Source organism: Microtus oregoni, unplaced genomic scaffold, assembly GCF_018167655.1.
Source record: "Microtus oregoni isolate MIOR12 unplaced genomic scaffold, Mior012 000001F_ref0000356, whole genome shotgun sequence".
Lineage (NCBI taxonomy): Eukaryota > Metazoa > Chordata > Mammalia > Rodentia > Cricetidae > Microtus > Microtus oregoni.
In genome coordinates this window covers 14,835,588-14,853,853 of record NW_024543060.1, presented here as the reverse complement: position 1 = coordinate 14,853,853, position 18,266 = coordinate 14,835,588, and the positions used below count along the sequence as shown (strand labels likewise).

The 18,266-nt window shown below is 41.0% G+C and overlaps 1 protein-coding gene across 1 annotated transcript in view; it reads left to right on the top strand.

Annotated features, from left to right (window-relative positions):
• The window catches only part of Gtf2f2 (general transcription factor IIF subunit 2), a 128,154-nt gene that overhangs the window by 69,529 nt on the left and 40,359 nt on the right, over positions 1-18,266 (top strand). The window contains exon 5 of the mRNA XM_041676801.1: positions 7,188-7,269. Within this exon, the coding sequence (XP_041532735.1) occupies positions 7,188-7,269 (82 nt within the window). The remainder of the gene's footprint in view (positions 1-7,187; positions 7,270-18,266) is intronic.

Below are 18,266 nucleotides of genomic sequence, written 5' to 3'. Positions count from 1 at the left end.
CTTTAAAATTATTTTTAATGAAGATTTTGCTTGTTTGTTTGGTGTGTGATATGTGCGGACATACTGGCCATAGCACCCTTCCAGATCAGGGGACAAGTTGAGAGTTGGTTCTCTCTATCCTGTAGATTCTGGGAACTGAACTCAGCTCATCAAGCTTAGTGGCAAACACTGTTGCCGATGAGCCAACTTAAGTGTGGCCACTTGAAATTTTGTTCTACCAAGAACAGCAAAGCCTCTCTGTTAGCCTTCAGGTCGGTATAGAGTTAGAACATTGTACAAAACTCATCTTTGTGGTTTTCTGTGGCAAAGTCAAGTCTCCATGTGTCTTTGAAAAGTAGTTATTTTATGTTAATAACCACATCTACAATTTCTAAATGAATGGTGTGATTTTGAACACTTTCATAAAGTCTGTGTGTAGTGGATTAGGGATGGAGAAGTCTCACTTTTTTTCACACTTAACATTTCTAAAATTGTCATAAAGTCATTGACTTGCCAAAATTTCCAGCATTTTGTTTCCATAGTGGTACATTACATAATGATGACTATTAAAAATGATGTCATTTTTTAAGCAACTCTGAGATACTCCCTTCATATCTCAGGAAAATAAAGGAGGAGAAAGAATGTTTGGGGATGGGAATGAGAGTGAAAGAGGAGAGGGATACTGGAAGACTCGGAAAGAGGCTGCTAAATACTGAACAGCAAGCTCTGTGAGAGCACCTCTCCCTCCACACACCACAGCCTGAGCACCCCGCCCTTCCACACACCAGAGCCAGAGCGCCCCCTCCCTCCCACACACCACAGCCTGAACACCCCTCCCTTCCACACACCACAGCCAGAGCGCCCCCTGCCTCCCACACACCACAGCCTGAACAGTCACTTGGGAGTGAGTCCAACAGGCTTTCAAAACTCTCCAGGGCGGAGGGGACTGATGATCAGCCAGAAGAGCCAGCAGTTAAAGAATTGTGCCCTGAGGAGGGTCTTAAACTCAGGGGTCTGCTGGGGTTAAAGGCATGTGCCACCACTCCCTGCCTAAGAAGGGCTTCTAACTTAAAGGAGCTTTGCTTTTTGTTTGCATAGTTGTTTAAGAAAGGGGAGAGTTTTTTTTGCTCATAGTTGCAGGGGTTTCAGCCTGTGTTTGGTTAGCTCTGCTGCTTTGGGCCAGTGTGAGGTGGAGAGCATGTGGTGGATGGTGCTTACCTCATGGTGACCGAGAGCCAGGGCTCTCTCTCATAGGAGGTCTAACCCCTGTAGTTGGAAGAACTCTAAATACTATCTTGAAAAGCATAAAGAACTCCACTACTGTTGCTAATTGCACATGGTAAGGAGAACAGGAGTTATTTGGGGCTAGTGAGATGGCTCAGCAGTTAGAGCTCTGGCTACTCGCTACTCTTCCAGAGGAACCAAGTTCGATTTTCAGCAACCACACGATGAGTAACAACTCCAGTCCCAGGGAATTCAGTTCCCTCTTTGGTCCTCTGAGGGCACTGCATGTATGTGGTTCACAAATCTAGACACAGACTAAACATAAAGAAATACAATTTCTTAAAAAGAGAGAGAATAAGAGTTTAAAAAGGTGAAATTAACAGGACCTGAATCCGATTTTGCTGAGTTAATCTCTAACTTCAAATATAGTTGCTACAGCTAGATAGCTTCCTTTAATCAGGCCTAATACAAACCAGAGGTTGAATGTTCATGAAACTTGGATCTGAAATCCAAAGTGGATTTTAAAGTTTGCATTATGGACTTTAAATTAGGAATTATGTGGAGCACAGGACCACCTCAGATGTCAGAGCCCTTGCTTTCTACCTTGTTTTAAATAGTTTGTTGTTGTTGTTTGCCACTGTGTACAGAAGCTAGTGATGGGATCCTCCTATCACTGCCTCCCATCCTGCATAGGACCTTTGGGATCATAGATGTGCACTACCTCATCCAGCTTTACAGAGGCCTCTGCGTTTAAACTTGGCTCTTTGTGCTCACATGGGGCAAGTGCTTCCCCACTGAGCCATCTCCCCAGCCTGTTTTCCTTTCTTGAAAGCAACTATGGGAGTAGAAATTGTGCTAGCGTAGCTTTATAGAAGAAGTTAAATAATACAACTATGGGAGTAGAAATTGTGCTAGCTTAGCTTTATAGAAGAAGTTAAATGATACAAATGTGGGAGTGTACAACATTGGTGCACTGTTATTCTTTGACCAAAAAAAAGAAAAATAAAAATCTGTTTAGTGGCTATAGAATGACAGGGTTGTCCAAACTTCTTCACACATTTGATATTGTCTTTCATACCCTTAACCAGCCACTTTCCTTTCTGCTGCTAGACACCAGCTTGTCACCAGCAGGGGCTTTTAGGCGGGGTCCCAGCATCTGCGTGCTTGCCTGTCTCCCTACCCCTCTTTCTTCCCATCCATGAGGAAAAGGAGCAGTACATAGGACTGAGGAAGTGAGTTCTTCTCTAGATCCTGGGCCTAGTTCTCAGTTACAGTTTTAGATTTTTATTTTAAATTGGGAATTCTCAACACATGATTTGAATGACATTATAAGAAAGCATGTATCATCTCAAATTCTGAAGGTCAGGTAAGATCAAAATACCAACTCACAAATTAATGATGATTACCTCTCACCTTTTAATAAAAAGGGAATACTGATTTCACTTAACTGATTTGTTAAGGTGCCAAGTAGTCACACTCAGATGTCTCTAGGGAGGGAAGCTGCTGGGAAACTTTACCAAATGTGGAGAAAGGAGACTACTGGGAATATTAAAAATTATTTACCTTTTTACCCTGTCTCGAAAAACCAAAAAAAAAAAATTATTTACCTTTTAGATGAGCAGGATTGGTAGAAGTACTTCTGTTCTCTCCGAAGATGATAGGCACAGGAGTGATTGGTGAGAGTCACTTTAAAAGTCTAGAAGATCGGCTTGAAGTCTTAGTAACTCGCTACTGATCTGTGTAGCTGGAGTTGGAAGTGTTCTCAAGGATGTCCACACACAGATGGATCCTGAGTAGTCTTGTGGAAATGAATAGCTAACTTCTGGATGCCTGAGGACTTCCTGACCTAGGTGATCTCATTGCTCACCTCATCGCCAGCCCTAGCACGAACCCTTCCTGCTTACTTACTAATCTAACTTGCTGAAGCTCGAGGTGACTTTAACTATTCACTTCCCTTCCATTCTTCAAAATGGCACTGGGAGCCTGCAAATCTGTATTTAGGGTATGTTTTGTTTATTTACTGTTAATTTTTTCTCTCTGCTCTCATTATACTTATTAGAGGGTTTTTTGGTTGTTGGTTTTTTGGTTTTTTTTTTTTTTTTTTACTATAAAACAAGAACAGAAATGAATAAGGCAATCTGACTAAAGAATTGGGTAGGTTAGAAAAGATCTTAAGTGTTGAGACAGGATTTCTCGGTGTAACCACCCTGGCTGTCCTTGAACTCACTTTGTAGACAAGGCTGGTCTTGAACTCAGAGCTCCACCCACTTCTGCCTCCCTGAGTTTTGGATTAAAGGTGTGCACCACCACACCAGTTAAGTGCTTTACTCCCATCAACCATAGAAAAGTTGAACAAATGCCCAGACCTAGCAAAGGGAAGGGAGGAACTGAGTGTCTCAAGACTCTCAGTAGAATGAGCTTGTGTGTCTTCTTTGCAGATTGCAGTCATAACCATATGGTCTTAGGTCTCAGTGGTTGGAGTTCCTGAGCTGAAAATTCCCAGTACAAGAGAGTGTCTGGGCTGTTCCCTTATCATCCCCACTCCTACCTTTTCATCTTCCCAGTTGTCAGGGTTTCTAGCGAAGCTGTTATTGACCCCCAGTTGGACATAATTTCTCTCTGGGTTTAACTCTGTGTGTGTCTGCGTGTCCGCTGTGTAGCACTTGTAGTCCTAGTACAGGAGAATCCCATGGGTGATATAGAAGGGCCATGTTCAGTTCATTAGATGGTAGGAAATGATTTCATTAGCAAGTTTCAGGGTCTGCAAACAAACAAATGTGATGCATATGTATTCCTGTGGTTTATCTTAGTACTTTAAAAAATGTCTAGCTGCTTATTAATAGTGTAAGATAAGCTTTGCTTTGAGTATGGGATGGGTGTCGTTTGGTCATCTGCTTTTTCTTTCTTGTGGAAGCTAAACCTGTAATCAGTTTTCATTTCTTCAGTCACAAAGTAAGAACTTAGATACAGCAGTAACATTAGTCAAATCCGTATAGATATACACTTATCTTCTGTCTCCAGATTCACAACAAATTTTAAAGTGTGTTTTAAAAGCAATTTACACTCGCAAGTCTTTGACATAAGACTTACATAGAAACAGCCCATGTGCCACATCTCTTCTCTTAATAAGCTTATCTGATCCATAATCAAATTATATAATTACTTAAACTAGCATCAACAAGTTTGAACAGAAGTATGTGGGAGTGCTTGAGATTAACCTACTACCCACCAGTGTGTATGGCGCGCTGTAGGCATCTGTCACTGTATTTAATAGTGGGTAAAGGAGTGCCTGTGGAAATGTATAAATAAATTAAAGAGGTGTGTCCAGTGCTTCCATTATATTGACTTTGCTTGTGTAACTTTTTCCCATCCTAGTAGACCTGAATATGAGGAGAGTCATGTGAGCTCAGTTCTTTTCCCTAACGTTGTCCAAAAATGTCTTGTTTCCAGTGCTTTCCTTACCTATAAGTAAGTCACATCAGGGCCTGGAGTGCTGGCCTGGCAGGACAGAGCACTGATGTTCATCTCTCGGCACCATATCTAGTTCTCATGACCACCTAGAACTCCAGTTTGCAGGCATTAAATACCCCTCCAACCCCCCGGCCTGTCTGGGCACTGCACACATGTTTCATGTACATATGTATGCATGTTTTTCTAGTTACTCTCCCAGAAGACCATCATTCTGTTCCCACTTACAGTGTCAGGTGGCTCACAACCGCCTGTAGCTCCTGCCCCAGAGGATCTGAGGCCTCCAATCACCAGCAATGGCATGCACGTGGGTGCTTTAAGCTAGGATTTCATGTTTCATTTGCTTCCCTTGAACTATATGTAAGAAAAGATGCATGGTTCAGTGGGGAAAATACAAGTGCATGTTCCCATGAGGCTTTGAGAAGTATGTTAGCTATAAACAAGGCGCAGGCAAATCATGCTTGGGGAGGAGGGGGCATACCCAAAGTAAGTTGGTGTCTAAATTTAAGAGAGGGAATAAGGGAAGCAGAACACTCACTAATACCAGCCGGTAGATGGGAAAATTCATTGTTATTATTAAGGCTTTCCCTTTAACTTTAGAAGCATTTAAGAGCAGTTTTAGGTCTGAAAGGATGGTATGGTAAGAAGAGAATGTTACTGCTCTGCCTGAGTAACCTTGACTGAAGAATTGAAAGTGTTGGTCAAGTTAAAATGAGCATGGGCCTTGAACTTGCTCCCACCCTTTAAGAATTAAGTGCAGTGTATCCTTTTGAAGTAGGTAGTGCTAAATAGGTGGGGAGCATTGACAAATAGTGGTAAAGGTAGCCTTTTTTTTAGCATTCAGTGTTAGTAAGTACTTGGATTTGTGGTTGACTTACTATCAGAAGTCTCATCTAGACTTACTTTGTTTCAGAAAAAGTATCTTTTACTATGCAGTGTTGGACTTTTCGTCATATACTTAGGATACAAATACATCAGAATTTTCCAGATTTTATTACTGTGAGGCTGGAACACATTCTGGTTTTGAACTCTTAGTTTCATCTGAGAGATCAGCCGTGATATAAGACTTGTGTTTACTTTGAGAAAATTTAAAGTTTAGTCTTACTAACTTCACTTGCAACAGGGACTTCAGGTTTAAAATGTAAATAATTGATTATATAGTATTTCTTTCCTTGCACACTGTAGTGTGAAGTCAGTATGGGTCTTGTCATTTTGCTTTCTAGGTACTTCTTAGCCTCTGCTGAAAATTTTTTTGTATTGAGGTATTCTGGGAATATTTAATTCAGATGGTGTGTTTCATAATTGGTATTTAGGACCCCAGGATATAACTCCTTGAATCTTGGAGACAAAAATCTAGGAAAGTCACTAGAAGATTTTCTAGTATAAATGTGGTATAAATAAATTTGTATAAATGGGGTTCCGTGTGAGTCCGCCCACACACGTACGGTGTGTCACTCACTGTTTGCATAGCTTACGTGTGCTGCTTGAAGACAGTGCTGTATCGTAATCGTCTTTGATTCTACATGCTGCCTTTACACGGTAGTCACTTACATTAGTGGAATGAGCGGAGTAAGTCATCCTTCAGAGACGAATCAGCATATTTCTCCTTAGTCAGAGGATTTTCTTACTCTCTGCTCAGGGGTCAGGTGAATTCTCATGGAAATAACTGACCAGGAGCTGTTCCTAACCATAGTCTTAGATTTTCAAGTTGTCATAAAGCCGCTGTCTGTGAGAGGCTTACGTCATAGGCCGCGCCTATCAATTGCACTCTGCCACAGTGCCTGATGCCAGGGAGCTTGCAAGGCCCACGTTTATTTGCTCTTTCTGTTCCTCTTGGTTTTAAGTCAGGGCACTATACGAAAGAAAATTGCATTTCTATTTAGACAAATATTCATAGTAGATTCACTGTTTACTTATAATAGTCTTGTTGTGTAGCCCAGGCTGACCCTAAATATGTATTCGTCCTTATCTTCCTCCCCAGTTTTATGACCGCAGACATGTGCCTTCCTCCGTTTACAGATTCATGTTGACACACTGTTTATCATTTATGATTCAGAGTACATAGTATAACCAGATAATGAGTTGCCGAGTTTCACAGTATTTTCTTAGCTGACTGTTCTCCCCACAGGGTGTTCTAGAACCTCATTTGTGTTTTTATATAGGGATCTTTGATTTAGTGCTTTAGTCTTACTGTATATTTAGAAGTTACTTATGTTACAGATGAAATCCACCTTTTTATTTGATTGTATGCCCTTTAGGCTGGTTTAGTCTGAGTGTGTTCTTAAAGTTGCTGTTGACAAGGGGCGGTGCAGCTCAAGAAACAAGCCAGAAAGTCTCCAGTTTGCAGCTCACCAAGAATGAGTTTTCTGTATTCTGATAAGTGAAGTTGCTATCAACTTAATAGTGTCCTTTTGTTTCCTTGGATTCTATGAATCATGTTTTAGTTATGTGTCAAAATGCCATCTTGGAAACGATGAATGTTATCTCTGAATACAGTTTTTCTCTTTCCATTCAAGATAAACTGTCATTGGAAGGAATAGTGGTACAGAGAGCGGAATGCCGACCTGCTGCCAGTGAAAACTACATGAGATTGAAGAGGTTGGTGTTTTGTAACTTTAAACTGATTCTTGATATTTTTCTTGGCGCTTAGGATACTTACATTAGATTGCTTATTGGCTGCATGCAAACCGTGGTTCTGTTTGTAATGTTTGCTTCCAGCTCTTCGAGTTCTAAACCAAGTAGTAAATTCCGTGTGATGGTACACACTCTTAATCCCAACAGATCTCTGTGAGTGAGGCTAGCTGGTCTACATAGTGAGTTCCAAGCCATCCAGGGCTACACATTGAGACCCTGTCTGAAAAACAACAAAGAAACAAGTAGCAAGAGTGTTTTTAGAGAACTGTCAGGACCTGGCTGTTGAAACTACCTTAACCTAGTGTACTAATGCATTCTGCAAGCAAACTTTAAGATATTTTTTCCTGCTTGTACTTACATTATGTAAGTTCGGGTCCATGCACTCATACATGTGTGTGGACATTTGTTTATATGTTATGTGGGTCAAAGGTCATCCTTGAATAGTGTTCTTGGGTACCTTCCATTTTGTCTTTTTTTTTTTTTTTTGGTAGAGATGACTTGGTTTGGTTTTACAGACCAAACCAAAGCAAGTTTTTGTGACATGGCACTCACTTGCTGTGGAGCTTGCTGCTTTTAACTGAGTATCTGGGGTTTATTTCCACATTCTCACCTCCCAGCACTGGGATAGTTTCACACCCTTGCTGGGGTTCGAGAGAGCAAACTCAAGTCCTCATACTTGGCAGATGCTTTTCCAAGGAAGCCGTCCTCCCCACCATGAATCTTGATTCTCTAATGGGATGTTTCAGAGGTCTTTGTACTACTGCTTTATTTTCAAAGGCTTTAATTTTCCTTCAGTGAATGTGTATCAGACTACTGTCTGAAGAAGCAAGTATAGCTGTCAAAGTATCATCTTGCTTTTGATCGTTTGAGAATTTTATAAGGTTGCGTATTATTAAATACTTCAGCTCCCCCAGCTTTAATATGCATTAACTTTTTTAAATTACTATTAAAGACAATGACTTTGAGTCAGCAATTTTTTTCAAAACCCTTAAATGTTATATACCTGTTTCATGATTAGTATTTGATAGATTTCAGCACTTATGAGAAGTGCTCTTCCATCCATTCATCTATCTACCCATTCATTCATTCCGTACTATCTACCAGGTGCATTTTAGGTCCCAGAGAAACCATCGTACCTGGGATAGACACTGTTGCTAAGCAACTTTCCCACGGGCTGGTTGTAACCATGCAGTGCTGCACCTTGAGAAAGTTCTGTACAAGAAGTTGCCTCCTGGCTGTCCAGCATTCTTACCTGGGAGGCCATAGTTGAACTTAGAATCTCTAAGTTTACATTGTATTATAAATTTCCCCCCTTTTCTTGATTGCATTGGATGCTTTTTCCTGATGCAAAAGGCTGGATGTGGTTTTGTTCTTTTGTCTAATTATTCCCCTAATTCACATGCCTCCCTGGGGTAAGTAAAAGAATGTCAGTCAAAATGAAAATTACCTTTGTAAAACTGTCAGAAGATAGTTCACTCTTTCTTTGCAGCCTATAAAGTTTATGCTATAATAAAAGGCTTTTTGAAAAATGATCTTCAGATAACTGGAAATGTTGAAAAATACAAAATTAGGATTGGACTACTTGTTGAGACCTCTTTTGTGGCCTTATTTTTACTTAAAGGACTTAAATCTGTGGATGAGAGCAGACGGGCCATCTGCTGTGTTTGCAAAATGTCTGCCTTATTTTTACCAAAATGAAAATTATATAGCTTTAAAAATATACTATATGGCTAAGTATTCATATTTTAGCCTTAAGTGACTGAAGGAAAGAGGCAGAGTGATTCAGGAAGTGCTGATCATGTAGTCACAGAGTAAATGGCATCAGTTTTGAAAGCTGAGATTATTTTGACTAAATAGCGAAAGATAAGAGTAGGAAGAACCTTCAGAATAGAGGGCCTGACATAAAGACAAGAATTGTATAGTCTCTAAACCTAGATGTGGAACTTACGTACAATGACAGCTACCTTTGTGTCATGAGCACTGCACACACTCATGCATTATCTACTATTTGTTCAATATGTTATCAACAACTCCAGATCTCTCCCTTAGAACCTCAGAATCAGCCGGGCGGTGGTGGTACACACCTTTAATCCCAGCACTCGGGAGGCAGAGGCTGGTGGATCTCTGAGTTTGAGGCCAGTCTGGTCTACAAGAGCTAGTTCCAAGACAGGCTTCAAAGCTACAGAGAAACCTTGTCTCGAAAAAACAAAAAACAAAAACAATGAAAAGGACCTCAGAATCACCAGCGTTCCAAAAACCTTCCACCCCACAGCCAATGTCTCAGAAAGTCTTACAGATTGTATCTTCAGAATCCTTGTTTCTGTATTCCAGCTGTGCCTTCAGCGAGCTTGCCTTAAACAAACCACGGAAGCGGCCACATTTTCTCACCTCCATTATTGCATTCGCTTGCCATCCACCAGAGTCCAGCTTCCCACCCTCGTCTCCTCGGCACAGTAGCCAGTTCTCTGCAGGTTCCTTTGCTCCTGATGTCTCAGCTACTTCCTGTCTTACTCAGAATCAAATTCAAGTCTTTGTAACGGTCAGTAGAAGCCTCCATGGTCACTGCCTTATTTCCATCCTTGTCTTGGCCCCTCCCGTCCCATTTTGCATCAGTTACCCAATCCCCTTAATGGTCAGTGAGAACTCTCTCTGGGCCCTCAGTGCAGTGGTTTTCAGCCTCCAGCAGCCTTTCTCTTTCAAATGTCCTCTCACATACACCTTTCATTAAGGCCCACCTTGACCACCCTACCATAATTCTCTACGCCTGTTCTCTTCGTTGCATTTCTTCTTTCATATCTCCCCTCCTGGACTGTAACATTACCTAGCTTTACCCTAACTTCTCCCTACGGCAGTTAAAGCTCTCATGAGAACAGGGGTTTTACTAGTTTTTTGACTTTAGATTTGGTGCGTGTCTGTTTAATTTTTTTCTCACACATTTAGAATATTTCATGCCACACAGTAAACAGTCAGTAAATACTTGGTAAGAAAGACAAAAAAAATGGGCTTGAAAGTTTTTTTGCATGTCATTTTGGAAGGTACCAAAAAGTTTGTCTTTTTTACTGGTTAGAACTTGAAGAGATTTGTATCTTAACCAGATCATTCTGTCCATAGGCTAAAGACAAGAAAAAGGGAAGGAAACTAGAGGCTGAAGAGATGCCCAGACACAGAGTCTGCTTCAGCAGGGAGGCGAAAAGCTATGTTTGGGGGCTATTCTGAGGCAGAGTCTGGGACTGAGTGCACTCAAACTTGAGGGGTTGTGAGATGACTGATTTCTCTAGCTGGAGATGGCTCTGTGGCCTGGATGTGTGTGTGTCCCACCATCACTGTCAGATCGGCTCCATTCCGTCATGTGGATCACACAGGAAGTAACAGGCCCATGGAAGAGGAGAGACTGGAGGATTTGTAATTTCCATACCCATCTTAATGTAAGTCCTAGTTGACAGTTTACCAAAAAGATTTAAAGCAAAAGTACTTAGCGATGCAAGGGCAGTACCAGTGATTAAACTATGAAAACAGAAAGAATATATAGATTGTAAGCTGTGTTTCTTATATTACAGTGACTTAGTGTTGGGTGTGTGCTTTGATCACCAAGGTACTTGTTGGGTCCTTGGGGCGAGGGTGGGAGGGGGTCGCACAAAGACTGGGACAGACCACCGAAATCTAATAAAGCAGAATCAAGCTTTATTCCAGAAAAAAATTAAAAATTAAACAAATAAATCCCCATGGGGCACAAAAAGCTTATCAGCTAGCAGAGAGCACAGCCAGAGATGAACTTGTAAGGCTGGCAAAGGACAGCTTTCGAACTCTCCCTTTTTACAGGAAGGATTAGGCGATAACAAACGAATTTTCACAATCTTGAGGTGCCCTTCTTTGCAGTTGCCATTGGCAGGGTTTTCTCAGATAAACTAGTGTTCGTATTTAGCCTATTGTTTCTCTCTGGTATTTGCTGATGGTGTTTATGGGGCAATATAAAACCAAAACGTCAAAAGTCATGTACACCCCATCATTTGAAAGTTAGCTCACTTCGATTGCTGGTCATGAGTGGCCAAGCGGGGTGTCTGAAAGCTGACCCTCAGTTTACAGAGCCAGCCTAAGTTTGCAGAGAGCCGATTCAGCCTCGCAGACAGAGCTATGGGTTATACAGCAGAGTAACGCACTGTTAATAGTTAATCCTTAAGCTGCTGAGAAAGCTGTTGATAGACTACTCTCATTCTCTTAGGTTTACAGCTTTATATTTCTTTATTTCTACATTCTTATTTCTGGAATCTGCATTTCTGTGTTCTTATTCTTGGACTCTTAAAAGCTCGGTGTGTCCTTAACTCAAAAGATGCTGTTCTTGCTCCAGAGTTTACAGTCTTTGAATCTGAAAACACACATGCACCTGCTTCTGTAAGAATATGGCTATGACGTTGTAGCAGTGAGAAGGGAAGTGTGCTGGTGCTTTGAAAGGAGAAATGGAAAGACAGATACAGGCGACATTGAAGCAGAAGTTTTTGGGAGCTGAATTGGCAAGTGGATATCCCACAGCTCAATATCACACATAGGATCGGGTTTCTTCAGGCATCCTTGAGTACACTCTCCTTAGTGCCATTCCCGTGTTTTGATGATCTGGCTCTTGTCTCACTTTCTGGCTTCGTTGTCAGCTGTTCCTCTATATAGACATGCTTGGATAACATTTGAGATTGATATTCCAGATATGCCCAGGGTTCTCCTATCTTATGCCTTTGTTACATACATGCCACACTCTCTACCTACAGTGTCTTTGCCTCTGCACCTTTACAACCAGCCCATGTGTTGCACTCTTCAGCAAAATCTCTTCACAGTTTCCGTTGCCACATACTTATTTTATGATGTGTGTAAGTGTCTGTCTATGCCTTGTTTTCTCTTGTCCTCAGAAGTTTCATCTTCTGTAACATTCTGGTAATCGTGATAGCAGGGACTGCATTATCCTTTCCTTGCTTGCTCCCTATTTTCTTTTCTATTTTTGTATTTGTGGTTTGTTGAATAGTGTATTCTGAATAACAAATAGCCAAACATATGTGTAGGCGTAAAGTGGATTAAAGTGGAAAAATTGTCAAAATGACATACAGAAACATGGGAATCATTGACACCCAGCTTTTCCTTTGCTCCATGCCGTTCTTAAAGTCTGGACTTTTTCAGTTTTAGACATATGTATATGTGTGTATTAAGTGTGTGCGTGTACACACACACTGTTGAACAGGAGCATGTGATTGCAAATTATATTGGGGCTGGAGAGATGGCTCAGTGGTTAAGAGCACTGGCTGCTCTTCCAGAGGTCCTGAGTTTGATTCCCAGCAACCACATGGTGGCTCACAACCATCTGTAATGAGATCTGGCGCCCTCTTCTGGCGTGCGGGCATACATAGAGGCAGAATGTTGTATACATAATAAATAAATAAATATTAAAAAATTATATAAACACTTTAAGAATTTTATTTTAGTAATAAGTTCTTGTTATAGCTTTATGAAATTTTGATTGATAAGTTTTCAATTATGACGATTATATATCCATCAAATAATAAGCTAATAAGGTTGTGCTGTTTATTTAGATAAAGGTAGAAGTTAAGTTTGTAATGCTTGAAAATAAAAGATTGACTGAAGAGATGCCTTAGTGGTTAAGAGCGTCTACTGCTCCCCCAGAGAACCTGCGTTTGGCTCCACCTGCACTCATGTGCACACACACACACACACACACACACACACATGCCCATATTTTTTAATTAAAAAACAGGATTAGAGTACTTACTTACTTAGCATGTGAATCCAGTTTTTCACTCCCTAATGCTACTGTGTGCATGTATAGTTTACAAAAAAAAAAGTTAGTTTTCGATTTGTAGAAAATACACCCTGTTGGGGAATAGAATTATTTTAAGGTATGTTGCTTTTGCTTATGCTGCATTTGTTTAGCTCTGTGAACCTGTGATTCTCTGCCTGTGTAAAACACCTGATGGTCTAATAAAGAGCTGAACAGCCAATAGCGAGGCAGGAGCAAGGATAGACAGGGCTGGCAGGCAGAGAAGATAAATAGAAGGAGAAATGAGGAAGAGAAGGAACAAAAGAACAAAGAGAGGAGAATATCAGGGGTCAGCCACCCAGCTACACAGCAAGCCATGGAGAAAGAAGTAAAAAAGGTATACAGAAATAGAAAGATAAAAGCCCAGAGGCAAAAGGTAGTTGGGATAATTTAAAGTTAAGAAAAGCTGGCAAGAAACAAGCCAAGCTAAGACCAGGCATTCATAACTTAGAATAAGCTTTCATGTGTTATTTGTTTGGGAGCTGGGTGGTAGGCCTCCCAAAAAAAGACAAAGAATTCAAAGATCATAACATCATATCACAACACCCACACACACACCACACCTCAAACGCCTGTCTTCCTTCCTTCCTTCTTTCTTTCTTTCTCTCTTTATTTCTTCAAAGACAGGATCTTAAGACAGGATCTTGCTGCATAGTTCAGGCATCTCAGTTCTGCCTCTACCAGTGCTAGGATTACAGGCATGTGTCACCACCATGGCTAGCTGACTAAACTTTTTATCAAAGACCTTTCTTTCTTTGATGTAAATCAGTAATTTTAAAATCTAGTTAGTGAGTTTTTACTGTATTATGTTTTAGTGAACAGTGCTTGAGCTACATGCTCTTAGTAGCATAAGTGGCTATATTACAAAGTGTTTTATAAATGATGTATTTATAAACAGTGTTCTTTAAGGGTACTCAGTTGTATTTTAAGAGAATTTGATTTTAGGAATCAGTTCTTATTATTATAGCTCTTTGTTATTGAATTTTGACTGATAAATTGGTCAGTTATGAAAATTACATATTCATTAAATATAAATTAGTAAGATCCTGTCATTTATTTAGATAAAGATAGAGGTTGAAATGGGACTAGTATTATGTAAACCTTAGGAATATTGAAACCCTTTAACAAATGAAATTCAAGCCAAGAGAGACGAGCCTGCTGTCATTTCCTTTCATCTGATTCCACCACACAGAAAACTTGTGCATGAATCTGGATGGGCACTCGACAGTGTAGAAAGTAGACACCACCTGTTACTAGCTTTGTTTGCTGGCCTTAAAACCTGAGACTCTGAGCCAGGCGATGGTGGCGCACGCCTTTAATCCCAGCACTTGGGATGCAGAGGCAGGCGGATCTTTGTGAGTTCGAGACCAGCCTGGTCTACAGAGCTAGTTCCAGGAACAGGCTCCAAAGCCACAGAGAAACCCTGTCTCGAAAAAACAAACAAACAAAAAAAAAAAACCTGAGACTCTGATTTTCACATGGAGGGAAGACCTTCCATGCTTCTGTGTTTCACTGTGTCTGATGTTGATTTGAGTTGATCTCAGTATTTCAGTAGGAAGAGACTTATTTTGAGTTGGTGAACATATTTAACATCATTTCATAGTGATATGTTAGTTAAGGTTGATTTGATTTTGCTTCATTGAGTATAACTTATTTTCACCCGTTGAATTCTTCATCTTTAATACTGTTAAAGAATATGATTGGCATATTTATAGTTTGTAGCCAGATTTTTCTCTGGGCTGCCAGCTCACAAAAAACACCACGGAGACTTAATAATTATGAAAGCTTAGCCCATAGCTGGGGCCTGTTTCTAACCAGCTCCTATAACTTCACTTAACTCATTTCTGTCCATCTACATGCTGCTGGGTGGCTTGTGACGTCTACCTTTCTTGCATAACTTGCTCCCTTTACGTTTAACTGGCAGCTCTGCCTTTCTTTTCCAGAGCTCTCTGTGTCCACAAGTCCCTGCTATACCTCCTGCCTAGCTATTGGCTGTTTAGCTTATTATTAAACAATCACAGTGACATATCTTTACACAGTGTAATCAGACACCTGCCTTCCTAATGTGTTTTCTTACAGGGAAGTCACTCCAGTAGGAGAGGATATGGTACTGGGACCTTTTACATGCTTCTGTCAGCACTTCATCTGAAAATACTTGCTCCCATGGTTTTTGCTTTCAGGGATTGACAAGATGTCTCAGTGGTTAAAGTAAAGGTGCTTGCCTGAATTTGGGTCCCAAGAACATGGTTAAAGAAGAGGACAGATTTCTTTTAAAGTTGGTTTTTAATTCTGCCAACATTTGTGGGTTTTCTTCAGAGAAACTTAAGGAAACCCTTCTTCTGCAGGAACCTGTGAAGGATGGAGAAGGGGAAAAAAATGAGCCTCATTTTGTGTTAAGACCCTAGATGGGGGCCAGGTGGTGGCAGCATACATCTTTAATCCTAGCTTTTAGGAGGCAGGGGCAAGTGGAACTCTGTGAGTTCGAGGCCAACCTGGTCTACAGAGCGAGTTCAGGACAGCCAAAACTACACAGAGAAACCCTGTTCCGGGAAACCAAAATAAAATAAAATAAAAATATCTTTGACCATCTTGCTGCAAATAACTACAGTTCCAGGCGATCTTGTGGTGCCTTCTTTAGGCCTACACAGGTGCCTACATGTTTATACACTTTAGCGTACATATATAAAATAAATAAATAAATCTTAAGGTATTTATATACTTTTGATTTATGGTTTTATTTAGAATGATGATCATACATATGTACACGTACGTGCAAGGTGAATTTAAGTTTGCCATATAATTTATCATTCAAAACATTTTTTTAAAAAAATTTAACTTTATCATGTGTGAAAAGTGGGACAGTCACATATTTTTTTGGTGTGAATATTCTGTAATTGCAAGGTTCACTACTAACCTTATGGTTCTTAACCATGCAAGAATGGCTATCCTCGCTCTGAAAGATGCTCCATCCCCATCCCCAGGGGCTGCTTTTTAAATAACTACTTTTTAAAATTTGCCGCGCCAGCACGGCAACTGTCGTTCTTCTGAGCGAGGGACGTCGGGATTAACACGCAGCACAACTTCAGGTTCTGCAGACAAGCCTTTTATTCCAATTTCTCACAAGTATATATAGCCCTCAGCAGGGGAGGCCAAACCAGCAATAGCAGGAAGCTCATCACCTTAACTCAATGGCTTAGGGGTAAACATCCTTAGAAACATTGCTGATAACAACAGACTGTTCCTGTTTTCAACCAACCTCAAGAGTGCAAGGCAGATCAAGTCAGGGTGCGAAGGCCTGTCCTCTAGGGATCCAACAAAAATTCTTTTGTATGTATGGGTATTTTTCATGCATAAATATATGTTCACCACATGTGTGCCTGGTGCCCATAGAGACCAGAAGAGGACATCAATTTCCCCACAACTGGAGTTGTGGAGATGGTTGTGAGCTACCTTCTGGCTGCTAGGAATTAAACCCAGGTTTTCTGGAAAACCATCCAGTGCTCTTAACCACTGAATTATCTCTCAGCCCCAGCTTTCTAGGTATTGCTTAGCTAATGTAATCAAGTTGACTTTAGTACATAGAGAATAAGTGCTAAGAGAGTGTCTTAGGGTTTCTCTTGCTGTGAAGAGACACTATGACCTTGGCAACTACTATAAAAGAACAGCATTTAACTGGGGCTTGCTTACAGTTTCAGAGGGTTAGTCCGTTATCATCAGGTGGGACATGGCAGCATGCAGGCAGACATGGTGCTGGAGAAGGAGCTGAGTGATCTTCCAGCAATAGACGGAGACCGTGTGCCACCTTGAGCATACCTTGAGCATATGAGACCCCAAAGCCCCTCCCCACAAGTGGCACACTTCCTCCAATCAGGCCACACCTAATAGTGCCACTCCCTCAGGCACATGAGTCTGTGGGGGTCATTCCTATTCAACCACCATAGAGAAGAAATATGAAGATTTGGCAGTGGACTTCTAAGGTAGTAATCCTCTCTTCAAAAGAGAAATTCAAAGGGGACAGAACTGCCTGGCTCGTCTCCAGCTGATTCTGGAGCTACCTCTCACTCTCATCTCGTCACCCTGCTCTGTCTACCCACGGATTTGTTGTTATACTTACTGCCTATGGGTAGATCGCAGACAACTGGGGAGTTTTGAACATACCTTCTGCTGATAGATGCCTAGAGCGTCTCTCAGAAGTCTCAAGAATCTTAATGGTTTTCCTGAGTCATGTTTGGAAATGGTCTTGTCATTCTCCAAGCTGTGATAAACTGCCCACTTCTTTACTTCTTTAAAATGTGAAGCTATAAATCTCTATGATTAAAGATTTTTTTTAAGTTTCATTTATTAGGTATACAGTGTTCTGTCTGCATGTATGCCTGCAGGCCAGAAGAGGGCACCAGATATCATAGATGGCTGTGAGCCACCATGGGGTTGCTGGGAATTGAACTCAGAACCTCTGGAAGAACAGCCAGTGCTCTTAACCTCTGAGCCATCTCTCCAGCCCGATTAAAGGTTTTTTGAGGCTGGAAACTTTTGTTCTTTTGAAGCACTAACAGGAAATAATGGCAGCTAAATCTTTCTGCCATAAGGTTGCTTCTGTTCCTGCATTCTCTTCCCTTCAACTACTGCTTTCTAATTGTCTATTTGCAAGTGAAGAATGATGTAAAGAAGCCGGTCAGCTTCTTTTTTATTGTAGTTTTTCTATTTTTTGAGATTATAATTACAATGTTTACCCAAACAGCAGGTGTGGTGTTATATACCTTTAATCCAGATGTGGGTGGCAGAGACTGTGGGTTCAAGGCTAGCCTCTATCTACATGGTGAGTCCCAGAACAGCCAGAGCTATGTAGAGAGAGCCTCTCACCCACCCCACCCCAACAAAGGACTAAAACGGACCCTTTCAGGGCACGCTGTTGAGGGCAACGAAGACATATTTGAGAGCTTGAGGGCAGTACCTACCACTGCTTCAGCTTCAGGGAACAGCCCTGGCAGTGCCCACCAGTTCACTGCTGCAGACTGCTCCGGGAGATTTGCTTCTGTTATAAGGTGACAGCTTCCAAGTGAGTGTAGACACTACTAGGAAAATATCTTAAAACGTGAGCTCATGACCTAAACAACAGACTGGGGTTTTACATAAGTGATTATCTTTC